The following is a 25,137-nucleotide window of genomic DNA, read 5'->3' on the forward strand; positions in this document are numbered from 1 at the left end:
CCTAGGCATTCACCGGAACAAATAAGACGCATGCCGGTCACCAAATATCCGGAGTTTGATTTAAAACTTTCCGGAAGAATCCCAAAACTCGTATCACACGTCACTATGCCGTAGCTTCTAGCGAACAAGGCTAATGTTACGCTGCTGATAGGAGCAGAATCGTGCGCTTAAATCCATGCGTGATGAATGAAACTCGTGCTGTTTGAGTACGATGAAAAAGTTCAACATGAAAGAAATATATTGAATCGTTTCCTGTTGTAATCAATTGATTTTCAAATCCTCAAGATTCATGACGTGAATCGCATCACGATTCTATCTTTGGCGAAACGTTTGTTGGTTTTCTTTTCTTTGGAAACATGTATTTCTTTGTCTGAGGCTGTTGAACTTTGGAGAAAAACCTTTTAAGCCGAGCCGTTTTAATGCATATGTCTGTAAGTCACGCAAACGCCGCCAAAAAACTAATGTTGCGTGACCGTAGCGTCTACGTTCAAAGAGCAAAATATGGAAGTAACGAGAGGTAACGATGAAAAAGTTAAGTTTAAAGCTTGTTAAGGTGACTTGGCTCTAAACTTAGTTGTTTTAAATTACAAACGTAAGAAAAGAAATATGTACAAATTAGGATTCTTGTGAGCCAAGTCACACAATTTCTTCCGCTCCAAGTGATTCATGGGAGACTTTGAAAGCTCAGCATCACGCATGCGTCAGTTTAGTCGTTATTCTACAAATTTGCTCCATCCTTTTTGCTTCCTACTTGCAGTTATGTTTGGTCCCTAACAAGGCAATCGAGTCATGTAAAAGCGTTATTTTTCGAGAAAGTGTGTTGTTCGCATTGTCATAACTCTTGGACTCAGGATGGGGGACAAACTAAATCCAAATACGCCCAAGGAAAGCGGCGGAATAGTAAGTTTACTACGCTCTCACACCTGATGTTGTTTGTGTTTATTTCAATAGCTGCTTGCAAATGACACTGCGCTAAAGAAAACAAATTTGTTGCTGTAAGAGCTGTGGTAATGAATGAAACGTGTGGTTGTTTTTAGCTCAATCGCATCACATCCATGCGAAAAGAGAAGAAGAAACACAAAGACAAAGATATCAACGGGCACAAGGTGAAGGAACGATTGCGGAGCACACAAGAGGAGCCAATTGTTGATCAAGAAATGGAGGAGGAGATCGAACGAATCAAACATCTGCCTCCAGATGAATTCACTAAAATGTTTGAAAAAATGTTGGTATGTACTCGCTGAAATCACGTGTAACTAAAGCCTTGCACAGTTTTACAATAGCTAGCGGCGATTGTGTTTTGAAATTCATTCAAGAAAATTCTAAAGTTGTTTTCAAAATAATGGGAAGGGGACTTCGATGTGACACTACCTGTTCTAGGTACAGGATGGCTCTCTACACTGTGTAGGAGCTCGTTATTTTCTCGTTGCAGTCTTCTCGCCAATAGCTACTCACCACACTTTTATCTCCAGAGAGATGTTTCGGCAGCTTGTGGTCCGACTTTTCTTCAAATTACAAAATGTTGTTCCTGATTGTCAGGATCGATACTGAAAGTTGATATATGACGACATTGGACAAAATTCAAGGATTAAAATTAAATCTTTCACTTTTACACTTTCGTTCTTCATTCATTATTCAATGTTTTTGCAGGAATGGCCGAAATACCACTTAACAGCATTTTAATGTCGCTGTACATTTCACCATAATAAAGGGCGCGTTTAGTAATTTATATTCTAAGCCTGCTTTGTTCCCAGTGTAAACAACTATTCTGCAAGATCTTCGGAAGTGTATAACTTCACGTGATTTTTCAGTACAGGAAGCTATTATTTCGGTGGGCAAAAATGTATAAATATTTTGCGGTTGGTTTGACTATCATTAGTTCAATATTAGAGTATATCATCAGATATATATCGTTAATTCGGATTATAAACCCCTAGGGTATGTAATGAACTGTTATGTTACAGATAGATAGTCATGATGTCATTTGTCATTTGTAAATCAGGTATGAATAAAATAGGTTTCAAGAACTATTTTAATGAATTGTAAATACAGCTTTTTCAGATAAGAAAACAAAAGGTTTCAAAATATTATTGATATTTTGTCATTAGGGCAGGACTTCATGATAATATCTCTTGCTTTTAGTAGCGAACGGAGGTCTGCCACACATTTGCAAGTTCATACTTGCTGATATATGATATATGCTGTTCATATAGGCTGCTAAGTTGTTGCCTAACATGAGAGCTCACCAAGTGTGCAAGAATTTAGAAATTTAGGGACATGAAAATCTTATTGATTGAAGTGGGGTTGGGGGGGGGGGGGAGGTTGGAAGGAACATTAGACAGACCATTGCAATCAAGTTGAGTTGCATCTGGGTAAATGGTGAAAAAAGCTACTTGCTGTGCCTTTTCAAGCACATGGAAACACATTTTTGTCTGGTGACTACACTGTTCAGTTGCCATTTTCAAATAAACATTATTGTGATAGGTGTGTATATTTCAGAGTAGAACACCTGCAGGGATTAAAATAATGCTGATATGAGTGGAGGGCCATGGGTCAATACTTGCGGCTGCTCTGATGAATACTTGTGATATGCCCTCATATATAAATACATATGTCTGTGTGTACATACCAGCTTGTATAATCCTTAACATCTAAATCTAGCAAGCTATCAGTACATCTTTACCTTGGAATTATACATGTAGCTTGTTGTTTGCCATTGTTTCCAAGCACCTCATGGATTGCCAATGTTTGAAAAAGTTTTTAAAAATTCGCTTAACCTTATTTGTAAAATGTAATGGGAGACAAGTCCCATGCCTCTTTTACCTGTAGGCCTGCATAATGGTTGATGTTGTGGTGGGACTTAAAGTTTGATCCACTCTGTGACATTTTTGTGGAGCATCATGTACTTGCTAGCCGGGTAAAAATCTGCCAAGTCACTGAGTGCTAATGATCATCTCTGTGATGATGAGCTATTTTTTTACAAGCTCTGTTAGTACAATTCATTTGGGTCAGCATTTCTAAATCTACAGTAGTTATTATCTTTAAAAGAGGTTTCTCTTTAGAAATCTTTGTTAATGCTTTTTTTGTTTCTTTTGTTTTGCCTTGTAGGAGGATATGAATCTGTCAGAAAATCTGCGGGAACCTATTCGTAACAGAGACATGGGGACAAAGGTTGACATGTTGTGTAGCTTCAAGAGGAGACAACTGGTGTCACAAGTAAATGAAACAATTTCTTCTGTGGGTTGAATATTAAAAAAATGGACACAAATAGGGGAAATGCATGGACTGACTGTACTTATCAACTGCTTCCAGAGCAGATTAGACCTAAAATAATGTTGATTTTTAGACAGGGAGGAAAATACATACACAAACACTAGATCCAATAGTAAAGTCAATCCACTTGTATGTACATCTATGATGATGATTACAGGATTGCAACCCTGATTGTATTGGTGGCTGGGAGTTTTATGTAGTATTTACATCATTATCACGTCCATGAGATGATTTGAGCTAGGTTTGAGAGTTTTGCATTAGAGAGTTGTTATCTGGGATGGTGTCAGCCTTAAAAGGTACATGTACATCCGTACATGTATCCGTTCAACAAAAGGTGGGTGTATCATCTTAGACAGGCTCCATCCAAGTGAGATATCTGTAAATTGTATTGTGGTTTGATTCTTATTTTCCTTTGTTTTATACTATTATCACACATTGCCATGCACAAAGTTCAAAGGAAAATAGAAGTTGAACCACAACATACCCATCTTGAAGAGGCATCCACCTGCTACCTGTTCTACCAGAAGAACCAGCCAAGCAGTGGTTGCATTAAGTGGTTGCATTGCGTTAATATAAATTTTTCCCCTGAAAAATAATCTACTTTTAATGTATGTAATTTGTTGCTTGTCTGGGATACAGAAAACTTCGAATGCTGGTCTGACATCACCAGATGATTACGTAAGAGAACTTCGCCGGATGGATGTGTCAGCTGATCACCTCTTGAAGTCATTGCAGTCTGTACGAGTGTCTCTTACAGGCCGACCACTCAGGTAGGCCATAGGTTTGTTCTCCTGATTAACTTCCATTAAAATGTCTTCCTATGTAGCTGAACTGCACAAGAAAACGTTTTTGTCTTGAGTTTCTTCTTAGAGAGATTTCTTCTGAGAGAGGTATCCATTGCCAAGAGCTGCAATCTTACAGATTTTGTAAACCGTTACAAAATTATAAAATTCCACTTGCGTTTTTATCTGTACCTGTAGTTGGTTCATCTAAGAAATTTTTCATGGCTTGCAGCTGGATCCAACAGTTTGGTGAAGAGGGTCTCCAGTGTTTGCTTAAACACTTACGCGATGCTTGTGAAAAGACAGGAAATGTGGAAAAGCGAATACAACATGAATGTGTGAGGTGTTTAAAAGCTTTCATGAACAACAAGGTAAATAAAAATTTTCCCCAATAAGCTTGTAAGGTACAGTGTACATTTATTTGTACATTCTGGGGTTTAAGGCTTCAATTCTTTGAGTAAATTTTGTGCTTTGATTGATTGGATGGGAGGTCAAATCGTAAAAAAAAAAAAATTCAGAAGCCTCAGTGATAAATAACGTTTTTGCTTTGCTTTTATTGATGTACGTGTATGTATGTGTCAGAATGTTAATGTATTGGGTTTCCCACCTGGAAAAACCTAACACCAATAAAAGAAATCATAAAATTCCGGTTGTCATGCTATTTTTACTTAGATTGTAATCACTGACAGCATCAGCTTTTAGGTTTTTAGAGTGTAATAAAAGTATTCTCTGATTTAAAGTGTATGTTCATTTCCAGTATGGTCTGAATATGATGTTAAAAAGTGAAGATGGACTGGTCTTGCTGGCAAGATCAATGGATCCTGAATATACAAGTATGATGGCTGATGTCGTCAAAGTCATGGCTGCCGTTTGCCTTGTGAAGTAAGTTACCCTTGTATCCTAGAGTACACGTAATCAGGTTTTGATTTCTCCTCGTATTCTTCGTATTCTCATTCGTTATCAAACAGACGAGTATTATATTAAGAATTTATAAAGAAAATTTTGGTGTAGGCAACAAAAGGTTCCTGAAAGTTTAGTTTTTTCATGTCTTTATAAGTTGAAATTTTTTTTACTGTTTTTAGATCAGATTCAAAATAGTGTTAATTGAAAAAAATTTTGGGATTCGGTAATATCTATTGTTATTGTCAGGCACGATAAAGCCCTGGAAGCAATCACTGTCTGTGGAGAAGTGGAAAAGAAAGGAAGATTTAGCAAAATAGTGGATGCTTTACATGATGACCACACCAACCTTAAGGCAAGTCATGTCAAATATATTCAGATATTATCATCTTTTTACAAGGGGATGCTTGTTTTGTTTGTGTTTTTTGGCAATGCCAGTTCGCGTTCCTTTAAGGCTGAACATTTGGATGGATTACAAAAACCATTATATTGTCCAATGGCCAGTACTTTTATAACCAGACAGGCATTTAAAGTATTATAAACAAACTTGATGAACCTTACTATCTCATCGATCAAAAGACTGCAAAATTCCAAATATACCTCCCCCACCCAAATCTCTGCTGCTAAAATCCTTCCACCTGCCCATGAACCATTAGGGTTACATTTGTACAGTAGCTGTTTTAAGCTGTTACTGTAGTGTTCAAGGTTTCTTTATGATCAAAGCTAGCCCAATTTGAAACAAAACATTGCCTAAGTAATAAGCCCCATGCTTCCCTCCCTCATTATTAATGTGTGATATATTTATTGATTATTTGTTCCTTTTGTTAATGACTTGTGATCATTAGGTGGCTTGTGTTCAGCTGATCAATGCTCTTGTCAGTACACCTGATGACTTAGATTTTAGATTACATCTGAGAAATGAATTTATCAGAGAAGGCATGTCAGAGCCATTTCAGGTTGGTGTTGAGTTTTCTCTTACTGATCATGCGGTTGTGGCATGAATTTTGAATTTTGGACATCCATTTTTCAAATTTTGGCTATAAGTCAGCTCATACACTATACCATAAGCTGAAAGTCCCTGATCTGCAAATTGATGTGTGGAGTTACTCAGTACAGTACACATACATGCACAAAGCAAAGCCACTTAAAAGTTAATAAACAGTATTTCTTATTCCTACTTGTAGGATCTTAGAGATCTGGAAAACGATGATCTAAATGTCCAGTTGGACATCTTTGAAGAACACAGAGATGATGACTCTGTTGAGTTCCAGCATAGATGGAAAGACATCACAATTAATTTTGAGTATCCTTGAAAATGAAAACACCGGTAAAGGTTGACGACATTGGCAGCCTCAAGTTTACTTTTACAAACTTTTTTATTTTTTTTTATTTTCTCATCTGAATCTTTACATTACGCGAAGAACCTCCGCGAAAAAATTTTTCGATTTGCATGAAACACGAATTTTTTATGAATTTTACAAATCTTTAAAATCCTATTTTATTGCGGTCCACCCGCCCCGCTGATGAGAATGCCGACGGGCTCACAATAGGGCCACGTGACATGGTCTGTGACGTACATTCAGGAACTCTCGAGTCTATGCACTCACTTGACCTTCAGTAAAGTACATTCGCAGCAGAAAGAAAATCGTCAGATTCACCGGTAGGAAGGAAAAACTTAGCTCCAAATAAGTATATTCCATGGCAGAAAACTTATCTGACACGGAAAGTGAGCAAACCGCTGAAGAAAGCAGCTAGGACGAATTTGAAAGCGTCGAAGGACGACTTCGAGGCGATAGATGGCGTCCACGAAACAAGTAATACGAGTGAAGATGATGATACACTCGAACCGTGCGCGGACGAGACGATAGCAGACGAAGAATGGCTAAAAAGATATCGCAAGGAACAAGAGGAGAAGCGACGACTCGAGGAAGATTTAACAAAACGCTTGGAGAATAGAGTGCGTGTTAGTGGATGGTAAAGTTCTCACCTTGCATTTTGCATACGCACTCTTCATTATCATCTGTCAAAACTATGGCCAAGTACTCACATACATTCGAACGAATTATTTTCCATGTAGATGTACTTGTGGTAACTGTAGCCGTGATCTACTAGCAAATATCAGCGAGTGCTACTGCTGCAAGGAACTCGAAGGCAATTGGGAAGCGCTGACTAGCGACATTGTTCTCGCGGAACTACAGGAAGGACACGTGTTGAACTGTGATAATAATAGCTTGTCTCGTTCTCTGAAATTTCGGCTGTAAATTTAATTGTAAGATGGAAGTTGTTAGCTTGTCCAATGACAGGTTAATTTCCTTTTTGTCACTGTCCCACAGTTTACGAAATCCATTGTATCTTTTAGGCGCATACGTCTTGCGAAATGTTCGAAGTCTAGCAAGAGTTGGCGTCTAATGTAATTCGTGTCTGTCACCGGTGTCAGGACAAATTTGAGCCCTTTGGAAATAACGCTAACAGGCTGTCGCTGAGTTGTTTGTTTGAAAAATTCTTCATGAATTTCTCGTGTTTTTCTCTTTGTGTCTCAATCCGTTTTTTAGGCCAATTTTTTTCTGCGCTCTTTGCGCTTGTTATTTGTTTTGTGCCCTTTTTTATTTTGAAGCCCCGTTGTGGTGGTTAGGTTTTCAGAGATAACGTTGTTATACTTTTCAACATTTTTATTGTTTGCAGAATTCTGCAACACATGTGTGTACAATATTTGTTTGAGCTCGTTGAATTCTTGCTGCAGTTTATCTACCTTATCTGAATCGTGGTTTACAATGTTTTCTGTGTTCGCCGAGTGCTACTGTTCTCGCATCGATCTATTTACATCAGTGGTAGCATTTGTGCTGGTATTTTTTTAGAGCTTGGTCTCAACGAAACTTCGCGGATCTCACGATCTATGAGAATATATACCAAAACAATTATGCCATATTTTATAAAACTTGCGACTGAGTTAACAGTGAGGTCAAACTATAAACCTCAGAAGGTTACAACGCTTAGAATGTCACAAGCGGGTGTGAATATTTATCAAAAGCTTACCATTCGCTTTTCTCTGCTCCTTTTCGAAGGTGGCTCTTGGTCTTCGTCTTCCTTTCGCTTAGCTGTTTTAAAGGATAAACACAAACGCGATGTCATCCTACTTCAGTTCACGTTTTAAGTTTAAACCTGAATTCATCAGCCTTGTGAAATCCTCGTCATTGAAGTGCATCGAGCACAAGGATGAGGTCTTTCCAGGCGCGCGTCCACATCTTCCTCCGCTCCAGCATAAAATCGATCCATTTCTTTCGCCTCCTCAGTCTTTGCGGGCATGTGGTGCCAAAGAAAAGAATCCTGTGCATGCTTATTCCATTCGCTTCGTCTTGGATGTTTTCACATCTCGCTGCAACACATCTTTCCGGCATTTTCGAGAAACGTGCAGAAATACTGCGACTTGTTTTCAGTGAGATCCAGAGAACGGCTGAAGTCACGTGTTCCTGAATCTACGTCACAGCTCTTGCTAAACCGAGAGGAGACTAATGCGAATGGAGGGCCAAAATGGCGGCAAATTTGAACGTCTTATTAAATTCATAAAAAATTCGCGTTTTATGCAAATCGAAAAATTTTTTCACTGAAGTTCTTAGGGTGATGTTTAGATTCAGACAAGAAAATAAAAAAAATTCCGATATGGGCACTTTAAGTGGTACAGAATACACAGTATACTGTAGTTGAAGACTATAGATGTTAGGAGCTTTTTGTATCCTCTCTTTGGTTTTCCTAACCTTTTCTTACATCTATATATTAATATCACAAATTAACATTTAGTTATTTTTTAGTTTAACTTTATTGAATTTTTTTCATTAGTGTGTTTCTTCCTTTGCTATCTGCCTTGCTTAACTCTCTCTATTTGCAGGCAGCAGTAATAATTTTATGTATATTTTACAAAATGAAAAATTAAAGTTGAAGTTGAGACAAACCTTTGGTTAGTTGCTTATTCCAAAGTTGACTTCCTTAATAGTTTTCCAGGGATCCAAATGAGATCTACCAGATTATAACAAATGTTGTCCAGGACACGCAATCAGAGGCCATGTTTCTTTCAATTCTTCAGCATCTGCTTCTCATCAGAGACGATGTTTATGCCAGGTGTGCATGATGAGCTTCCTCGTCCCAATGAAGTTGATACAATTTCATTATGTCTATGAGGGACACTTTGTTCCCATAAAATTCATCCAAAGATCAGGGACACTTTGTTCCCATAAAATTCATCCAAAAATTTACTACTAGCAACCGTCCAAATTGTGTCCATTTTAGGTTCTGTGGTGACCAGAATTTGCTCCTGGTGACCTGAAAGTGGCTTGTAGTTGCCAGCCTTGATACTAAACCTGTGATGATCATGAAAGAGTTAGTCAGCAAATAATGGTTAAAGAAAAAAGTTAACTTGGAGGGTTGATTGGTGGAATGATGTTTTTCAAATTTATACACTGTGATTAAACTTCAGGGGCCTTGAAATCTGTAGTAATTATGTACATTTTCATGTTGTTTTTATGCATAATAACATCCAGTTGAGATATCAAAATTGCACTTCGTGGAACATTTGCGGTGTTAAGGACATTTTGTGAGGTCTGGTTATTGTCTTTCCTTGATAGTCCTTGAGTTCTGTATGGCATAAGCTGTATGTTCTTTTTGAGTCATCTATGATTCCCCTTGTACTGATGTTGTTGTTGTTATTGTTGTGTTAATTTGCAGACCACAATACTACAAATTAATTGAAGAGTGCATCTCACAGATTGTCCTTCATCGGAGTGGAGTTGACCCTGACTTCTCTACAAAAAGATTTCAAATAGACGTAGATCCTCTCATTGGTGAGTCTTCCTTTCTGTTCTTCTGCTGTGTATACACATGATTTATCATGAACTGTTGAGGGAAACAAAAAGTTGCTCAGAAAAGCGGGAGTTTAAGATAACAAGTTGTTAATGAATTTTGCAGAGGACTTGGCCAAAGAAGCCCAGTACCAAGAAGCAGCAGAAAAATCCATGCAGCTTGAAACCAAGGTATTTGCAGATACATGTTGATAACCTAACTTATTAAATTATTAACATTGAACTGCATCAATGTGGACGTCGAGTGCCTAGGGTTTCCTGGAGGCCTAAGCTGGTAGACAGCAAGCTGGCAATCCTTGCATCACAGACATTGAGGCAACACAATCGTATCAATAAGCACCTGTCAGTACTGAATAAACAATGGCAAAAAGGGGAAGACAATGAACTAGGGAAGCATTTTTGGGGGAGAATCCAAAACCGGATTTGTGATCTCAGATCATGCCGCATCAATGCGGCATGATCTGAATGATCTGAGATCACCAATCCATTTTTGGATTCTCCCAAAAAAACTCACCCTGGAACTACAAATGGAGCATTTGAGTTCAGAGTAATTGGGAAACCATGTCGTACAACTGAATTGGTCTTAAAAATGTACTTTGTCATTGTTAAGTTAAATTGTATTTATCTGTATGAATATGTAGAAATTCAGCTGATCGTGACACATCAAGCTAATTTCTCACTTTCAGCTTGAATTAGAAACAACAATGAGGCAGGAGTGTGAAGCCAAACTGACCTTAACATCAACAAATTATGAAACCAAGATAGCAAACATGGAGAAGGAGCTGGAGGATTTACGTGAACAGGTGGGTTGGCATGAATGCAATGTTAGCACACTGTGACATGCAAGTTTGCTTCGACTAATTACATGTAAGGGTACGATTGATTGACCCTATTCCAGAATAGGAATACATACAATGATTTCTAGAAATCCCTCATAAGAAGCTTTTGGAGTCACTGAAATACAAAATGGAGTTTAAATTATCGTTTATTAGTGGAAGTTTGCAAAACTTTCTTCCCAAATATATTTAGAAAGAGAAATCTATCTAGATTCTGCTTATTCTTATTCCGGAATACGGTCAATCGAATGCAGCCTAAGCAAATGAGCATTAACTAACATGGGATCATGAGATTGAGATTTCTAAATTAGCATGATGTCCATTAATATAAATCTTGATTAATATTTGTCTGAAATGAAAAAGCTTTGCCCTCATCAAATATTATTATCATGTTAAAGTTTAAATTGTGCAGTACTCACTATCTATCTGTAGTCACCAGTGTTGCCAGACAGATTGTAGCATTCCTGATGGAACACTAGTTAGTTTTGCTAATGGTTCTTAGAAAGTGTTAGTGCATGGAATAGAAAACATTCTAATTTTTATTTTTTATACTCATATTACTGGTTCAGTTTTTACCAATTAATTAAAAAAAAAAAGTAAACGAAAAACGAAATGAAGGAATACCTTGAATGCAAAACGGTTTGAGATTCCACACATGAGTTGTACACATATGGACATATGGAAAAATTTATTTATTCCCTAAATATTTTCACGTTTTAGTTACTATATATATATAATTAATTTCACCATGTATTTGGAACTTGATAATGATGACATGGAGTCATCGAAACGTCGTTCACTCTTTATGTCGCTCATTTTTATTCTAAAGTGAAAGAAAAGGAGCTGCAAAAAGACTAATTATTTACAGTAGCTCAATTTATTGCTTAATGTTACCATAACCTTTTTTCTTCAGGCAAAGAAAGGAGGGGTTGCTAGAGGTAAGATGATGCTTAAAATTAAACATTGCAAAGTTGGATTATTTTTATACAGTGTCACATTCTTTAAATTATATATATGTGAAAGGCAGTACACATGAGATGAAAAAGGATCACATCCTCTGATGTGAACCACACATGCATACATATGTAAAAACCAAACTTTATGCAGCGAAAATCTAGTCCAAGATAAATACAGATAGTCCCTAGTACCATTTGTTTACTCCAACCTGTGTGAAGTTATTTGATGCAAAGATTATCAGCTCATGAAAGCAGCGCGCCATCCATCATACCCTGTGTCAGACAATACACAATGGTTTAGTCTTCAGGTTTCTAAATGTATAAACTTAATTGGGAATTAACAGAAATCAAGTTGTTTTTGTTAATGTAATTTTTTTGTAATCAATGTAATGTTAAATTTTCAATAACCAAAAATTTGATTATAGATACTAATTAAAATAATATTGAAATAAACATAACTTGAGTTATAAGTAACTTATACACTAAACTAAAAAGAATTCAGGACCAACTAATGTTACAAAAAACAAAATAATGCAGACACGGCAAAGAATAATATCAGCTTTCCACCCAATAACTTTTTCATTGTTAAATTTTTTTTACGTGAATTAAAAACTATCATACATGCAGTTAACATTAATTGTAAAATGTTTCCCTTCATTTTAATAATAATAATAATGATGATGATGATGATGACGATGATGATAATCATCGTAATAATAATATTAATAATAATAATGATGATAATAATTTAGGGACCACAAGAATCCTGAGAAAAGTGCTAGATACTTAAAAAGGAAAGAATGTAGAATGTGCAGAGCATCCAAGGCCACAGGTGGTGGCCTGATGCTCGGCAACTGACTCCTTGCCTAAGCAGTGACTGATCAACAAATAATAATAATAATAATAATAATAATAATAATAATAATAATAATAATAATAATAATGAAATAAATGCAGTAAAGATCTGTTTTGAACTGTGCTACTATCTCTTACCTTCAGTTGGCCAATCACAGACCAGAACTGAAGGAGTTGCTCCGCCACGTTCTCGTGTTTGTTTTGTCCCCTCAGCTTCTTCCACCCCTCCCCCTCCTCCTCCTCCACCTCCACCAACAAGTGAGTGCCTAGTGCTATTTTTGTACCCGTTAAACTGGTTTTCTTTCGTGATAAAAGAGTCTGAGTTCTCCTATGATGTGAGCACAGAGCTGCCTTTGTGGAATAAAGCCTAATACTAGAATAATTATTATAAGAGAATGACATGACTTAAACAAAGATCTTAATGGTTTAATATATCTTGAACAAACTGTTGGAGAACAGTTACTGCAAATTGCCTTGGTAATGCATTAAAATAAACTGCATCTTGGCATACATATGTGAACTAAAATCGCAATGATGAAAATATAAAATTTACCCTCCTTATGCTCCATTTTGATAAACATTTAAAATATTATTGTAAATAAAAGATTAAAAGATTTACCAGTTAGATTTGACAACAAGACAGGCAAATACATGCCCTTCAAATTTAAGCTTGTCATGTTCTTAGAGATATTGCTTCCCAATTCTGTTGACCACCAGAAAAGAAGGCTTTATGAACTGAAAGTGCTGTAGACTTTCTCGGTCGTAACAAATTATCTTTCATTTTCAGGTGGTCCTCCCCCACCCCCACCCCCTCCAGGTCCTGCTCCACCACCCCCACCACCTCCTCCACCATTTCCAGGAGGAGGTCCCCCACCCCCACCACCTCCTCCACCAGGTCCAGGTGGAGGTCCTCCACCCCCTCCCCCACCACCATTTCCTGGTGGTGGTCCACCTCCTCCTCCTCCCCCACCTGGTGGAGGTCCACCACCCCCACCTCCTTTCCCAGGGGGTGCACCCCCTCCTCCTTTCCCTGGCATGGGACCACGCCCTCCGTTTGGGTCTCCAGTGCCGGTTCTGCCTCCTGGTGTGGCGCCAAAGAAGAAGTATAAGCCCGACGTGCAGACGAAGAGAGCTAACTGGAATAAGGTTTGTTTTTACGTCCTAACCAGGATCAAATAAGAGCACAAGATGATGGGAGTTGATTGACATAGACATAAAAATTTGAGGATGTAAACTGCTGAGAGCACATCAGAGTTAAGAAGGCCTGATGACGCAGTCAATCAAGACTAACTCCGTCCATCCTGATTAACATTTGTTCAAAGTGGCTGAAACGAGAATCGGCTAGAGATCAATCAATAGTCAAAAGATACTGTAAAATCCCTGGTCTTGTATTCGTTCAAACCAACATTACCAAATGGAAACAGTGGATGAAAGAGGGCTTTGGTGCGAGGGTGCATAATAATATTCGAAATTTTACATTACTTGCTTAGGGTTTATACTCATTGACAGTGCACGAGGGTCAATAAGAGGGTTACGGCGCAAACAGATAGTTTGACTACCCAGTGACAGTGCGCATTGACAAAATTACCTGAGAGTTTGCATTCACAAAAGAGAGTGGAAGAGAGTTTAAACTCACTGACTGTGCATGACAATTGACAACAGGGTGTGACAGTTGCAAGGCAATAGAGATCAAAGAGTTTAGACTCTTGAGGATTTCCATGAAAATATGAGTATGACAGCTACATGTAGCTAGTGCAAATACAACGTAGCTCAGTGTTAACCAAACCCTTGTTGTTGAAAATGAATCGATGACCTGTTCTCGTCTACTCTACAGATTAACATGAAGAACTTCACTGAACATACATTCTGGGCCAAAACAAAAGAAGAGAAGTTGGAAAAACCTGGTTTGTTTGACGAGTTAACCAAAACCTTTGCAGCAAAAGGCGCTCCGAAACAAAAAGAAAGTGGGGACAGTTTGGAGAAGAAATCAGCCGCCAAGAAAAAAGGCAAAGATTTGAAGATTATTGATGCAAAGAGTGCACAAAACCTGTGTAAGTGTTTTCCCGATGTTTTGTTCATCATGTTGTCCTTGATGCGATGAACGAAAAAGTTTGCAAAGTCATGTCGTCAAATTGCCTTAATGCAAACGGGCAGACTGGTACATTCACCCAACAAGCATTCACAAACGTATAATTCTCCAAAATGGCGGCAACAGATTTGAATGAGTTAAAATTGAACTGAATGAAAAACTGATACCAGCACTGGAAAGAGCACCTTTACTTTAGTGACCTTGCAAAGTTTCAGCATAGTAGGTGTTATATCAGCTTAAGAAATGTAAGATGAAATTTGACAAATTCACAGACGTTTGTATACAAATGTCTGTAAATTATTCATTTTTCAACTTACATTTTCTCGGCTGATATTACACCTGATATGCTGAAACTTTGCAGGGTTACTAAAGTAAAAGTGCTCTTTCTAGTGCTGGTATACGTTTTTAACTTGAATTTTCAGCCGCCATTTTGGGGAAGGGTCTATTGCTATGTGACTTAGTTGCTTTTGAATTCTATTTGCAGTTTGACAAACGTCCTTGCGCTAACTGTAAGTTTTCAGTGACCTTAAGTTGTTGAAAATGTTCGCGGGAAAGCCAGTGTTATTTCTAGCCAGCAGTTTGTCGATTGTTATTTCAACATTCGCGCACATCAACTTAGGTCCAACCCAAGGCAAGTATGCGAAGGATTTGCGGTAGGTGAGGCAAAACCTATGGTCAGGGTGGAATCTAGATTTGGATATCTGTGACTGAACACTGGTCCGGTTCGATCTAGCTTGTCCCTAACTAATATTTTTCCGATAAAGGCCGAACAGAACAAAATCTTGTTTTTTGATTTTCTTATTTTCTTATTTTCTTACTCTCAGCAATTTTCCTTGGCTCACTTAAATTACCGCATGATGAGATCAAGAAGCTGATTTTGAACTGTGATCAAACGACTTTAACGGAAAGCGCCATCAACTCCTTGTTGAAGTATCTTCCACCACCAGAACAGGTGAGCTTGTGTGATTCCGTGGTTTGGTGTACAGAATGAAGATTTGCTTGACAAATCTGGAAAAATTTGAATGGATCACAAAATAAGGGGCATAAATGTTGAGTAGCTCCGTGGGTACCTTTTGCAAAAGTACCCAGAAAATTTAAACTCAAACTTTCAAATCAAAACACTTGAATCTCTGTTGGGGAACCGGGAATGTTTCACGTAAAGTGGCTTTTAGGCCTGGTGACCTACCAGGACTTTTGCCAAAACTTGTACGTGAAAGGCGAATTGATTTTTCGTTTGAGTGGAGTGTTGTCCGCTATCTGGGAAGCGAAGTGTATGACTTGTGTATTTGTATAAGACAATTTGTTCACCATGTTCTCAATTCTGGTGACTCAGTTGAATGATCGTTCTTTCCCTTTCCTCTCTTAGATGCAACAACTTGGAAACATGAAAGATAGTTTTGATGATCTTAGTGATCCTGAACAATTTGCTTGTTTGGTAAGTGTTAACAGCAGACTCCCGTTGTCTCCAACACCGACTGTCCCGAACCGTTCTCACAATAGGGAAGAGAAACTATTTTCGTCTTGATACTGCATAAAGCTGAGATCACGAGCTCCCCCTTTCTTGAACAAAGCTTTGTTTCTTTTGAGTGTTCCACAAAGGAGGGTTACTTCAACTGCATCACTGTAAACGCTAGTAGAAAATGCCAGCGACAACAGAACCGTTTAGCGGAAATATGACCCGAAAGAGTGTTTTGCATTTGGCAGAAGCATTTCGGGTCTTACCTAAGACATGTCTTACCTTTCGTCGAAATGCCGTTATACGTTGCAGTTTTCCTCGCGGAGAAAAAACCTGGCATTTTTCAGAATGTGTGCTGAAACAAAAGGCAAGATCCACTTCGCGTTTTTGTTGTATATGATAATATCTTGTTTGTTGCAGCAAGGGGAACCTGTGGATAATTTTTTTTGCACAACAACAATTAAAAAAAGTTTTCGCGCGGGAATCTTGCACGTGAACATTGTGCGTGCAACACTTGCCCCGCACGTAAGTTGCACCTTTTTAACCTGCAAAAGAAGCAAAGCAAAATATCCGAATTTTGGGTTGAAGAGAAGACATTTCTGCTTGAAGGAAAATAAAGTTCTTTTGTGGAGAAGATATCGTCGGAGTTGTCAACATCCGTATTGTGATTTTTTTTAGACAGGCCTTAGCGGCCGTTTAAGTGAAAACACATCTTGAACGTTCTTTATAGGTCATTTTCTGAAAGGAACATTTCTCTTAAGTTTTGTTACCGTCAGTTATGTCTGACTTCTTAAACTGTCTTCTTTTCAGTTGAGTGGCATTAAAAAGTTGGAACAAAGATTAAATATGCTGCTGTTCAAAATGAAATTTCCAGAGGAGATGCAAGATATAAAACCGGTGAGTTTTTTTTTTCCAACTAAAACAAGAACGAAAAATACTCACATGAATTTGCCCAGAAGTTGAATCTTCCAGATAAGCACGAAGCTGTTTAGATCCTCAGACCTTTGTCACACGGCGGCCAGACTCAACATGGCCGCCGCCGAGTGATAAGAGTCTATTCGTTAGATCTGTATTTCCCGGACCTCTGTTCTTCGAATCTTCCACCTAACCTTTTACGGTTTTGAATTTACACACCATTTTTCAACAGTCTTTGAAATAAAGGGTAACAAGTTTTCTTTTTTTCTTTTTCAGAGCGTTGTAAATGCAACCGCGGCGTGTCGAGAGGTGAGAACAAGCCCCAAGTTCTCCAAAGTCCTGGAACTAGTGCTCCTCATGGGAAACTACATGAACGCTGGCTCAAGAAACGAGGGCTCAATGGGATTTGAAATGAATTATCTGACCAAAGTGAGTGTTGTATAAAGACATGTTTACTTACTTATGTCTATAAACCTTGCGTTTTTACATGAAAAAAATTTGCACTGGTATGTTAATATCAGTTTGTCTGGCTTTATATGATGTATTCTGCTGGAGAAATGTCCCACACTCTCCAATACACTTGAGAAGTCTTTTCCCTTGCTGCTGGCTGATTGTCTTCAGCAAACGTTCTTTGAATGCACTTGTGAAAAACACGTGATGAGTGCACGGTATTTCATTGGGTAAAAACCAGCAGTGTGTTCAGTAAACGTTGACTTGTCAAATGCTGATTCTTCTCCAGTCGACTCTGATGTGATCCACGTGAAAAGTTGCGCGAGGGTTTATGGGAAGGACGGAAGAGAGTAGCCAATAGCCACTGACCATGTTAGTCTATGTTCTTTAAAGGACTTGCACAGATTGACATTTTAGTTATAGTACTTTTACTTCATGACACCTAAGCTCACTAGAGTCTTCAGCTAGAAGGAGGTAAGGCTTTCCAGGAAAAAAAAAAAAAGAGAGAAGAGACGACAGCTCGATTTTTCCAAAGGGAAAGAGATTGTTGAAACAATTTTCGCGTGCGGTTGTCCACTTGTTTGCCAACTTTTGTTGAAACGTTTACGCGCCAACGCCTTGTGCCAACACTTGCTTGCAAACTGTAGTTTTCGTTTGTAGCCACTTAAGATTTTTATTGTTGTAGAAGGGTTATGTCAGTTATTTCTTGCGACTGCAACTAATTAAACGTCCATCACTTTACAGTTGAGTTCAACAAAATCAGTGGATGGACAGTCAACCTTGGTTCATTTTATCGAAGAAATGATTGAAACAAAATACCCCGAGATTTCAGGCTTCGAACTTGAATTAGCCCACGTTGAACAAGCTGCCAGAGGTAAGGGAACCTAAACTGGGTGCAACTTTGCGCGACTGGCGTATAAATCTTTGTTTGTTGATTGAATTACAGTTTTCAAAATCACATTGGTCATGTTGTTGTCGGTTTCAGACTATGGAGCACGACTAACTTGTGGGTAAATAGTCTTCTTGTGAGTCGTTTGGAGCGTGACGCGACACTTCCTTCTGTTGCGTGACGATACAAATATTAGTGTGATACCCTAGATTGTGAAGGAAACAAGCGGGAAAAAACTATAGGAATTGTTTGTGTCAAAATGTTTTTAAATTTGCAAGGAAACTATTTAGCCAATATGGCTTTGTTTCTTTTAAGCGTCCCGTATTTTAAGGCTGGTTTCCATATGATCGCAGATCGCTGATCGCAATAAGGTCTGCGATCATATGGAAACCAGCCTTTAGATAGAACATGGTTCTATCTTCTGCGATCGCGATCGCAGGATCGCAGAAGTAGTTTCCATATGATCGCAGACCTTATTGCGATCTGCGATCATATGGAAACCAGCCTTTAGTCTCATTCTGTGATTTGCCTTCTGTCTTTAGTATCGGATGAAATTCTGCAGAAGTCAATTAACACCATGCAGGGAAACCTGAAGAAGCTTGAAAAAGAACTGGACATATACAAGCCACTCAACGACCGCGAGGATAAATTCATTCCCGTCATGAAGATATCCTTTACACTGCTAGTTTTACTGAAATTTACGTCATCCACAAATTTTCCCGTCTGGGAAAAATAAGATCTGGACAATGCTATTGTGAAAGGAATTCTCGATACCTTTCGTTTTAATGGCCACAGTCTAGATTTTCAGCAACTGACTCAAAAGTTAGAACCATGCAGCACGACAGATAGCACCACAAGAAAATGGTGGTCAGTAGGTTTATTTGAATGGTTACAGTTTGGGATTTCATCCACAGACTCAAAAGTTAGAGGAACCATCTACGGCATAATAAACATCATCACAGGAAAGTACTGCTCAGTAGCTTTCATTTGAATGGTCACACTTTAGGATTTCACCAACAGATTTAAAAGTTAGAAATACCTTGTAGAGCATAATAAATAGCACCACAGGAAAGTACTGCTCAGTAGCTTTCATTTGAATGGTCACACTTTAGGATTTCATCCACGGACTCAAAAGTTAGAACCTCCTTCTTCAGCATAATAAATAGCACCACAGGAAAGTACTGCGCAATAGCTTTCATTTGAATGGTCACACCTAAAGATTTTATCCACGGACTCAAAAGTTGGAATCACCTTGTACAGCACAATAAACAGCACCTCAGGAAAGTTCAACTCGAGTGCTTTCATTTGAATGGTCACACTTTGGGATCTCATCGAGATCATTACATTAAAAAACCCGCGTCTCTGATTTATGAAATGATGAAACCGTTTTCTTTGACTGTTTTCACGGTTTCTATGACGGTGCCAAGGATCAAATCGACGTGCTGGTTGAGATGCATAAAAACATGACTACCATGTTCAAGGAAGTCGTGGAATTTTTCTGTTTGGACGCGAAGAAAACTTCCATGGAAGAATTCTTTGGTGACGTCAAAACGTTCTTGGACCACTACGAGGTAGGAGAGTGAAATTTGATTGCAACAAAGAAAAAAATAAAATAACAACAACATAAGCATACTAAGCTGAACCTCTCTGAATCACGACCTCGCGTAAATCTATGATAATGATGACCAAGCGTTTCTCTGTAATACGGACTTCTCATTTTAGTAAAGTCAGCCATTATATTTTTCACTTTAGCTGGAATCTGGGCTGTTGCTTTCGAATATCAAAATGGATTGCATTGAGTAAGACTCGATTTTTGATAGATTATTGGTATCGATTTGAGCTCAGTTAATTTTTAAAAATGCGTTATCTTTTATCGATTAAGAAAAATATTACTTCACTTAAAACCTTAATGTTATCGTACCTGTCCGTTTCTTCCGTTCCTCTTCTAAGAAAACACTCTCATAATCCCAGAACAATGGCTCTTTATATATCGGCACCATTGGCTCTTTCATGACATACTGTTATCGTATTTTCACTGTCTAGCGTTGTCTCTTCGTTATTTTCACAGAAAGCCAAAAAGGAAAATGCAAAGAGGAAGGAAAAAGAAGAGAAAGACAGAAAAGCGAAAGAAAGAGCGGTAAGCAACTGCACTTGGCGCGATTTGACACCGGTTGCCTGTTTTCCCGCCTTTGACACCGGCTACCTCAGTGCTTTCCCGCGCTTGATACCGGTTTCCTGTTTTCCCGCGCTTGACACTGGCTGAATGTACTCCCGCGCTTGACACCGGTTGCATTTTTTCCCGCGCTTCACACCGGCTGCTTGTTTTCCAGCGGTTGACCTTTTGGGACTATTCCGGAATAGGAATACTGGGAATAGACGGTATTTGTGTTCTTTTGGGAGCTATTCCGTTTTCGGAATGAACGGAATATCATTCTGTTTATTCTGCTCCCGATAGCAGAATGGAAGGAATACGGTTCACTGGGAAAATGTAGACGGAATACGCATTCTTTTGGGAAATTTTTGGTGGGAAATACTACGCAGCCGTTCGCGCGCGCAGACAAAGCAGTTCTCAGGTCACTTCCGCCATGGGTATTCCGTTTCCGGATTTTAGGAGCGTTCTTTTCGCAATTGAAATTCCGTGTATTCTGTTATTCCTAAACCGGAATAAGTATCGCTAGAATAGCCCTAAAAGAATGCACCCTATGTTTCTGCGTCCAGTTGACTAGCTGGGTTTGTTATTTCCCTTTGTTGCAATTATTTTCGATATTTTGTTGCTGTGCCTATTGCAGTTCATAGATAAGTAAAGTTTCTTTTGTTGCAGGATAAAGAGAAAGAAAGGAAAAAGCGTATGGAGGCCGAAAAATCCAAGAGGAAGCCAGTGGTGGACATTAATGCAGGTTTGTTCATAGCATGTTTTTATACTATAATCCAACTTGTATCGGATTCACGTTCTCCCACTTCTCGTAGCATTCAAATTTTGCAAGACCTGACTGCATTTTTCCCGGGCTGTATTTGTGTCACGTGTTTTCTCGTGTTTGCCATTGGTTCGTTGTTTTTGCTTTGAGTTCTGATTGGCTCGTCTCAGCATAAAGGTTGAGAGGTTAAGTAGTACTGTGATTAGTCTAGTTTTATAACCGACTTCGGACATTTTTCAACCTCTTACAACTGTTTTTTTTTCCCACTTATCCGCCGTTTCTTTAGTAACCTCCCCATACATGCAAGAACAACAGAAGTAAATGACGTCAGTTTGGACTGGAATCTTACAAGTTTCTTTGTTTTTGTTTTTCTGCAGACGATGATCAAGAAGGAGTCTTGGACGGGCTCATGGAGGCTCTTAACACGGGTTCTGCGTTCAGAGACCCTTCAAGACCCGCACGAAAAAAGGCACCTGGAGGCAAGAAAGGTGAGATAACGGATGTAACGCAATCCACCACCCTCCACGCAAATCGTCACGCTATCGGTTCATTTGCCCTTTCACTGCTAGATAGTTTGAAAGGTTTGATAAGTTTATCTCATAAATCACATCAGCAAGACTGAAGGAAGTTGTAGCTTTAGCTTTCCCCTGAACTATGGCTTATTCTGCAGCTGCCGAGTTAAAGCTTAATGTGACGAAAAATGTCTTGGATCACATACGTATTAGAGGGGGAAATTGGCCGCATGATGCATGTTATGTTCTAGCCTGTGAACAGCTCCCAAGTTGGGTATAGGGCGAAAAGAAAAATTGGCGAGCCGGACGAGCGGAGCGCAGTATGGGGCCCCTCTCCGTGTTCGATTTTTGTCTTCGATCTACACCCCACTTGAGAGCCTGTTCACAGGCTAGTTGTGTTCAAAATGTTGTATTTGACGTATTTGTTTCTGAGCGGTGTTTCAGTGTTCCTGTAAAGTCCATCATGGGGAGAGGATAATTAAGTATATTAGTTCTATTTCTGATAGCACTGCTTTCTCAACCCCATTTCCTAACAAAATTCCCTCGTCACTCAACTTGCATGTTTCTGCGTTAAAAGATGGTTACTCTTTTCCTTTCCTTTCTAGCTCGACCCGTGGACTTAATGCGCTCGCGAACCCGCACAAATATACCAGTACAGAAAATAATGGAGGCTCAAACCATGATTGATCAACAGCATAACGCTGTTGATATTCCAGTGGATGATCACCCAGTCGCGCCCTCAAGAGGCCGCCCAAGGAAAGAGGGCAGACGAGGACTCGAAAAAACCGAGGAACAATTAGAGGACGAGGCACAAGACATTTTGGAAAGGTTAAAGAAGTTATGAGCCCTCGAGCAATGGTGTTCAGTGCACCAACAAAAACAACGTGCGCGCGCGCAAGCCTTTGTATTGCAGATGTAAGAATTGGAATTTAGTTACAGCGAACGAAAATTGGCGGCTTTGCTGCCATGCTTGGTACGTAATACTAACAGATATTAGAAGTAACTGCAATGCCATTAAAAGCGCGGCTATTGTCAAACATGTGACCTGCTTAGCGCTTAAACGTACAAGGCATGCGTGTTTGACGCCATACTTTGTGCCGGGAATCGGAAGCAAAATGCAGTTTAAAATGGAATCCTGCTTTTGGGAACGCAAAACTTATGTCCATGCTTCGTATTCACGCAAAATTAATGTTTTTTTTTTTTTTTTTTTGCTTTGGATTTTGGTTACCCAGTGTATTTATTGCAATATTTCTTACAAATTTCTTCAACCTAAAATGCTTTGCATTAATGAGAGGTACAAAATGGAAGACCGAAGTAGTGTCGGCTCATTGAGTTTGACCGTTGTGTGCATTTAAAAACTTTTAGTATCACAGTGGTAGTTATCTTGACTGTGGTGTTACAGGATTACTATCACTGTGATGATACAGTAATCCTAGGTTAGTACTCTTGCAAACAATTTAAAATGTTGTCAGGCCTCAATGGAAGTCTCTTACCACACTTCCGCTTCTTGTAAATAGTAGTTTGGCCACCAAGACTCGTTCCAAAACTCAACAAAGTTGTCGAAGAGACCTTGATAACTATACACCTTATAGTGTAGTAATGTAACGGAATGTTTATAAATTATATATATCGAGTTTTCAGAAACATTGCCAAACACCGAGAAACATTCAAACCTCCAATATAATTTTGCAAGGCAGTTTTTTACAGGTTACAGGCCACAAATAGAACAGTGTCTCCTAGTACTGAATTAACCCAAACATCATCTTGGATGGTGTGCAAGGTCAGAGGACACTGTCCAGTTTATATATCGGTAGTTCAGTGACCTGTGGACTGTGATCTGTAAAAAAATTACTTAATTTTGGAATAGAGATAAATGTGTAAGTTTTAGAGTTCTGTAATTTGAATTTTGAATATCTCTATGTTTGCTGTAAAACGCACCCCGAAGCTCACTTACTTCCCACATGAACTTACAATTGTTCTAATATTTGGTTTCTAGAAATGGAGCTTCTGAAAGCTCTCGTGTTTTTTTTTTCTTCTTTCACACCATGTACCACGTGAAAATTTAGGGCCAAACGAAGGCTGAAAATTGCACTGTAACAAACGTGCGTACGTAGAAAGGAGAAAATGTGTAATTTTAAATAAATTGGGAGCAACGTCTGTTGCTTTTTAGGTGAATATATTTTAACTCAGAATTATTAAAGTCAGGGCGGTATTCTCTCTTACGTAAATAAAGGAAGTGTAGCATTCTTGTAGCTTTGTTTTCAAAATGATTCGGAAGTCGCTGTTTGGGTTTTGAGTTGGACGTAATTGCATTGTAGTTATTTAATTCTTCTGGTGAGAGAAGACACTTTCTGCAAACTGTACGACTGAATGGCCAGCCACTAAATTCCTTGCTGTCTGTTTCACCCTCGGCAAATCCAAGCTCGCAGCTTACGTTAATTTTCTTTCGATTTACCTGTATATAACGTGGAAATTAAGCGGGGGCCAATTTAAGAAAACAATTGCACTTGTAATTTACAAGCTGGGCCCCTGCTTTTACGTGCAAACACAACAAAGAACTCAATGAAGGGTTCAAAAACGAGCTCAGTAATTGTCGCTAAGACTTCAAACAATGTTTATTGAGATAATTTACTGCGTGCGTGTATTATACTCTGAACCTCATTATGAAAGGGAGGCTTCGTGTATAGTTCTTCTTTATTTATGAAAATAAGTTTTCATTCAAATGCAGACAAAGCTAATTTCATATGAAAAGCTCAACACTTTGCCTTGTAACTTTGCACTTTCCTTTCGTTATGAGGTTCAAAGTAACTCAAAATGTCCTATCACAAGAGCGTAGTTCGCTAGCTACAAGTGGAAAAGTTTTTTTAAATTGGCCCCAGTCTTTACCAAACGTATTGGGCTCAAAATGTGAAGGGTTCCATCTTCAACAAACGCGCACTAAATCGTAAGTGGCGGGCAGGTCGCAGCGCGTGTTTCATGTCACGTGTTGTGTTTTGTTTAGGCTCTTTGGCCAATGGTTGGTTGCCTGGAGAGACTCTCTGGTACTGGAGTTGTTTCATCACAGAAATCCTGTCATAAATAATGCAACGGAATGGCAGAACCGTTAATGGTCGGCAATAAAAAAACAATTGCTTCTTTTCTTTCGATTTTGCCGCAAGCCTCTCCAGGCGACCTATGAGATTGCCTTTGCAGGGTGGGTTATGATTGCGTGGTGACACTTGTAACAGGGAAAGAGGGTCCAAACATTTTCAGAGAATGTGATCATTCTAATTGTTTTTATCAAATGTTGTGAATAAGTCGCGATTTAGTAATCATACGGCTCAAATGAGTCTGAATTAGACGTGGATTGTGTAGCAATATGTGTTGAATAACAATAAAAAGATGATATTTAATGTAATCCGTCTGTGTGGTGAAAATCAATGTCATTTCGTCTTAGAAAAGAAGGAATCTTCCAAATCT

At 38.7% G+C, this 25,137-nt stretch overlaps 1 protein-coding gene across 2 annotated transcripts; it reads left to right on the top strand.

Moving 5' to 3' along the window:
- The first annotated feature begins 692 nt into the window (after positions 1–692).
- On the top strand, positions 693–25,075 carry LOC146471810 (protein diaphanous homolog 2-like). Of its 2 annotated transcripts, XM_085120362.1 has the most exons (28): positions 693–900; positions 1,038–1,229; positions 3,109–3,216; positions 3,913–4,043; positions 4,288–4,426; positions 4,813–4,937; positions 5,205–5,310; positions 5,801–5,911; positions 6,140–6,258; positions 8,952–9,068; positions 9,672–9,787; positions 9,912–9,976; positions 10,492–10,608; positions 11,555–11,579; positions 12,597–12,710; positions 13,240–13,598; positions 14,287–14,503; positions 15,366–15,493; positions 15,908–15,976; positions 16,808–16,894; positions 17,189–17,341; positions 18,107–18,236; positions 18,794–18,918; positions 19,658–19,822; positions 20,320–20,388; positions 21,073–21,148; positions 21,544–21,654; positions 22,284–25,075. In XM_085120362.1, the coding sequence occupies exons 1-28, from the start codon at positions 853–855 to the stop codon at positions 22,520–22,522; spliced, it is 3,561 nt and encodes a 1,186-aa protein (XP_084976488.1). In that variant the 5' UTR covers positions 693–852; the 3' UTR covers positions 22,523–25,075. The 2 variants fall into 2 exon arrangements, with proteins under 2 accessions (XP_084976488.1, XP_084976489.1); XM_085120363.1 differs by lacking the exon at positions 12,597–12,710.
- The last annotated feature ends 62 nt before the right edge of the window (positions 25,076–25,137 follow it).

Source organism: Pavona decussata, unplaced genomic scaffold, assembly GCF_977016875.1.
Source record: "Pavona decussata unplaced genomic scaffold, jaPavDecu1.1 SCAFFOLD_102, whole genome shotgun sequence".
Lineage (NCBI taxonomy): Eukaryota > Metazoa > Cnidaria > Anthozoa > Scleractinia > Agariciidae > Pavona > Pavona decussata.

Bases quoted from the DNA above. Each gene is read 5' to 3' on its own strand.
- LOC146471810 (XM_085120362.1), top strand. From the start codon at position 853: ATGGGGGACAAACTAAATCCAAATACGCCCAAGGAAAGCGGCGGAATA. The intron at 3,217-3,912 runs GTAAATGAAACA...TCTGGGATACAG, and splicing joins GGAGACAACTGGTGTCACAA to AAAACTTCGAATGCTGGTCT. The intron at 4,427-4,812 runs GTAAATAAAAAT...GTTCATTTCCAG, and splicing joins AAGCTTTCATGAACAACAAG to TATGGTCTGAATATGATGTT.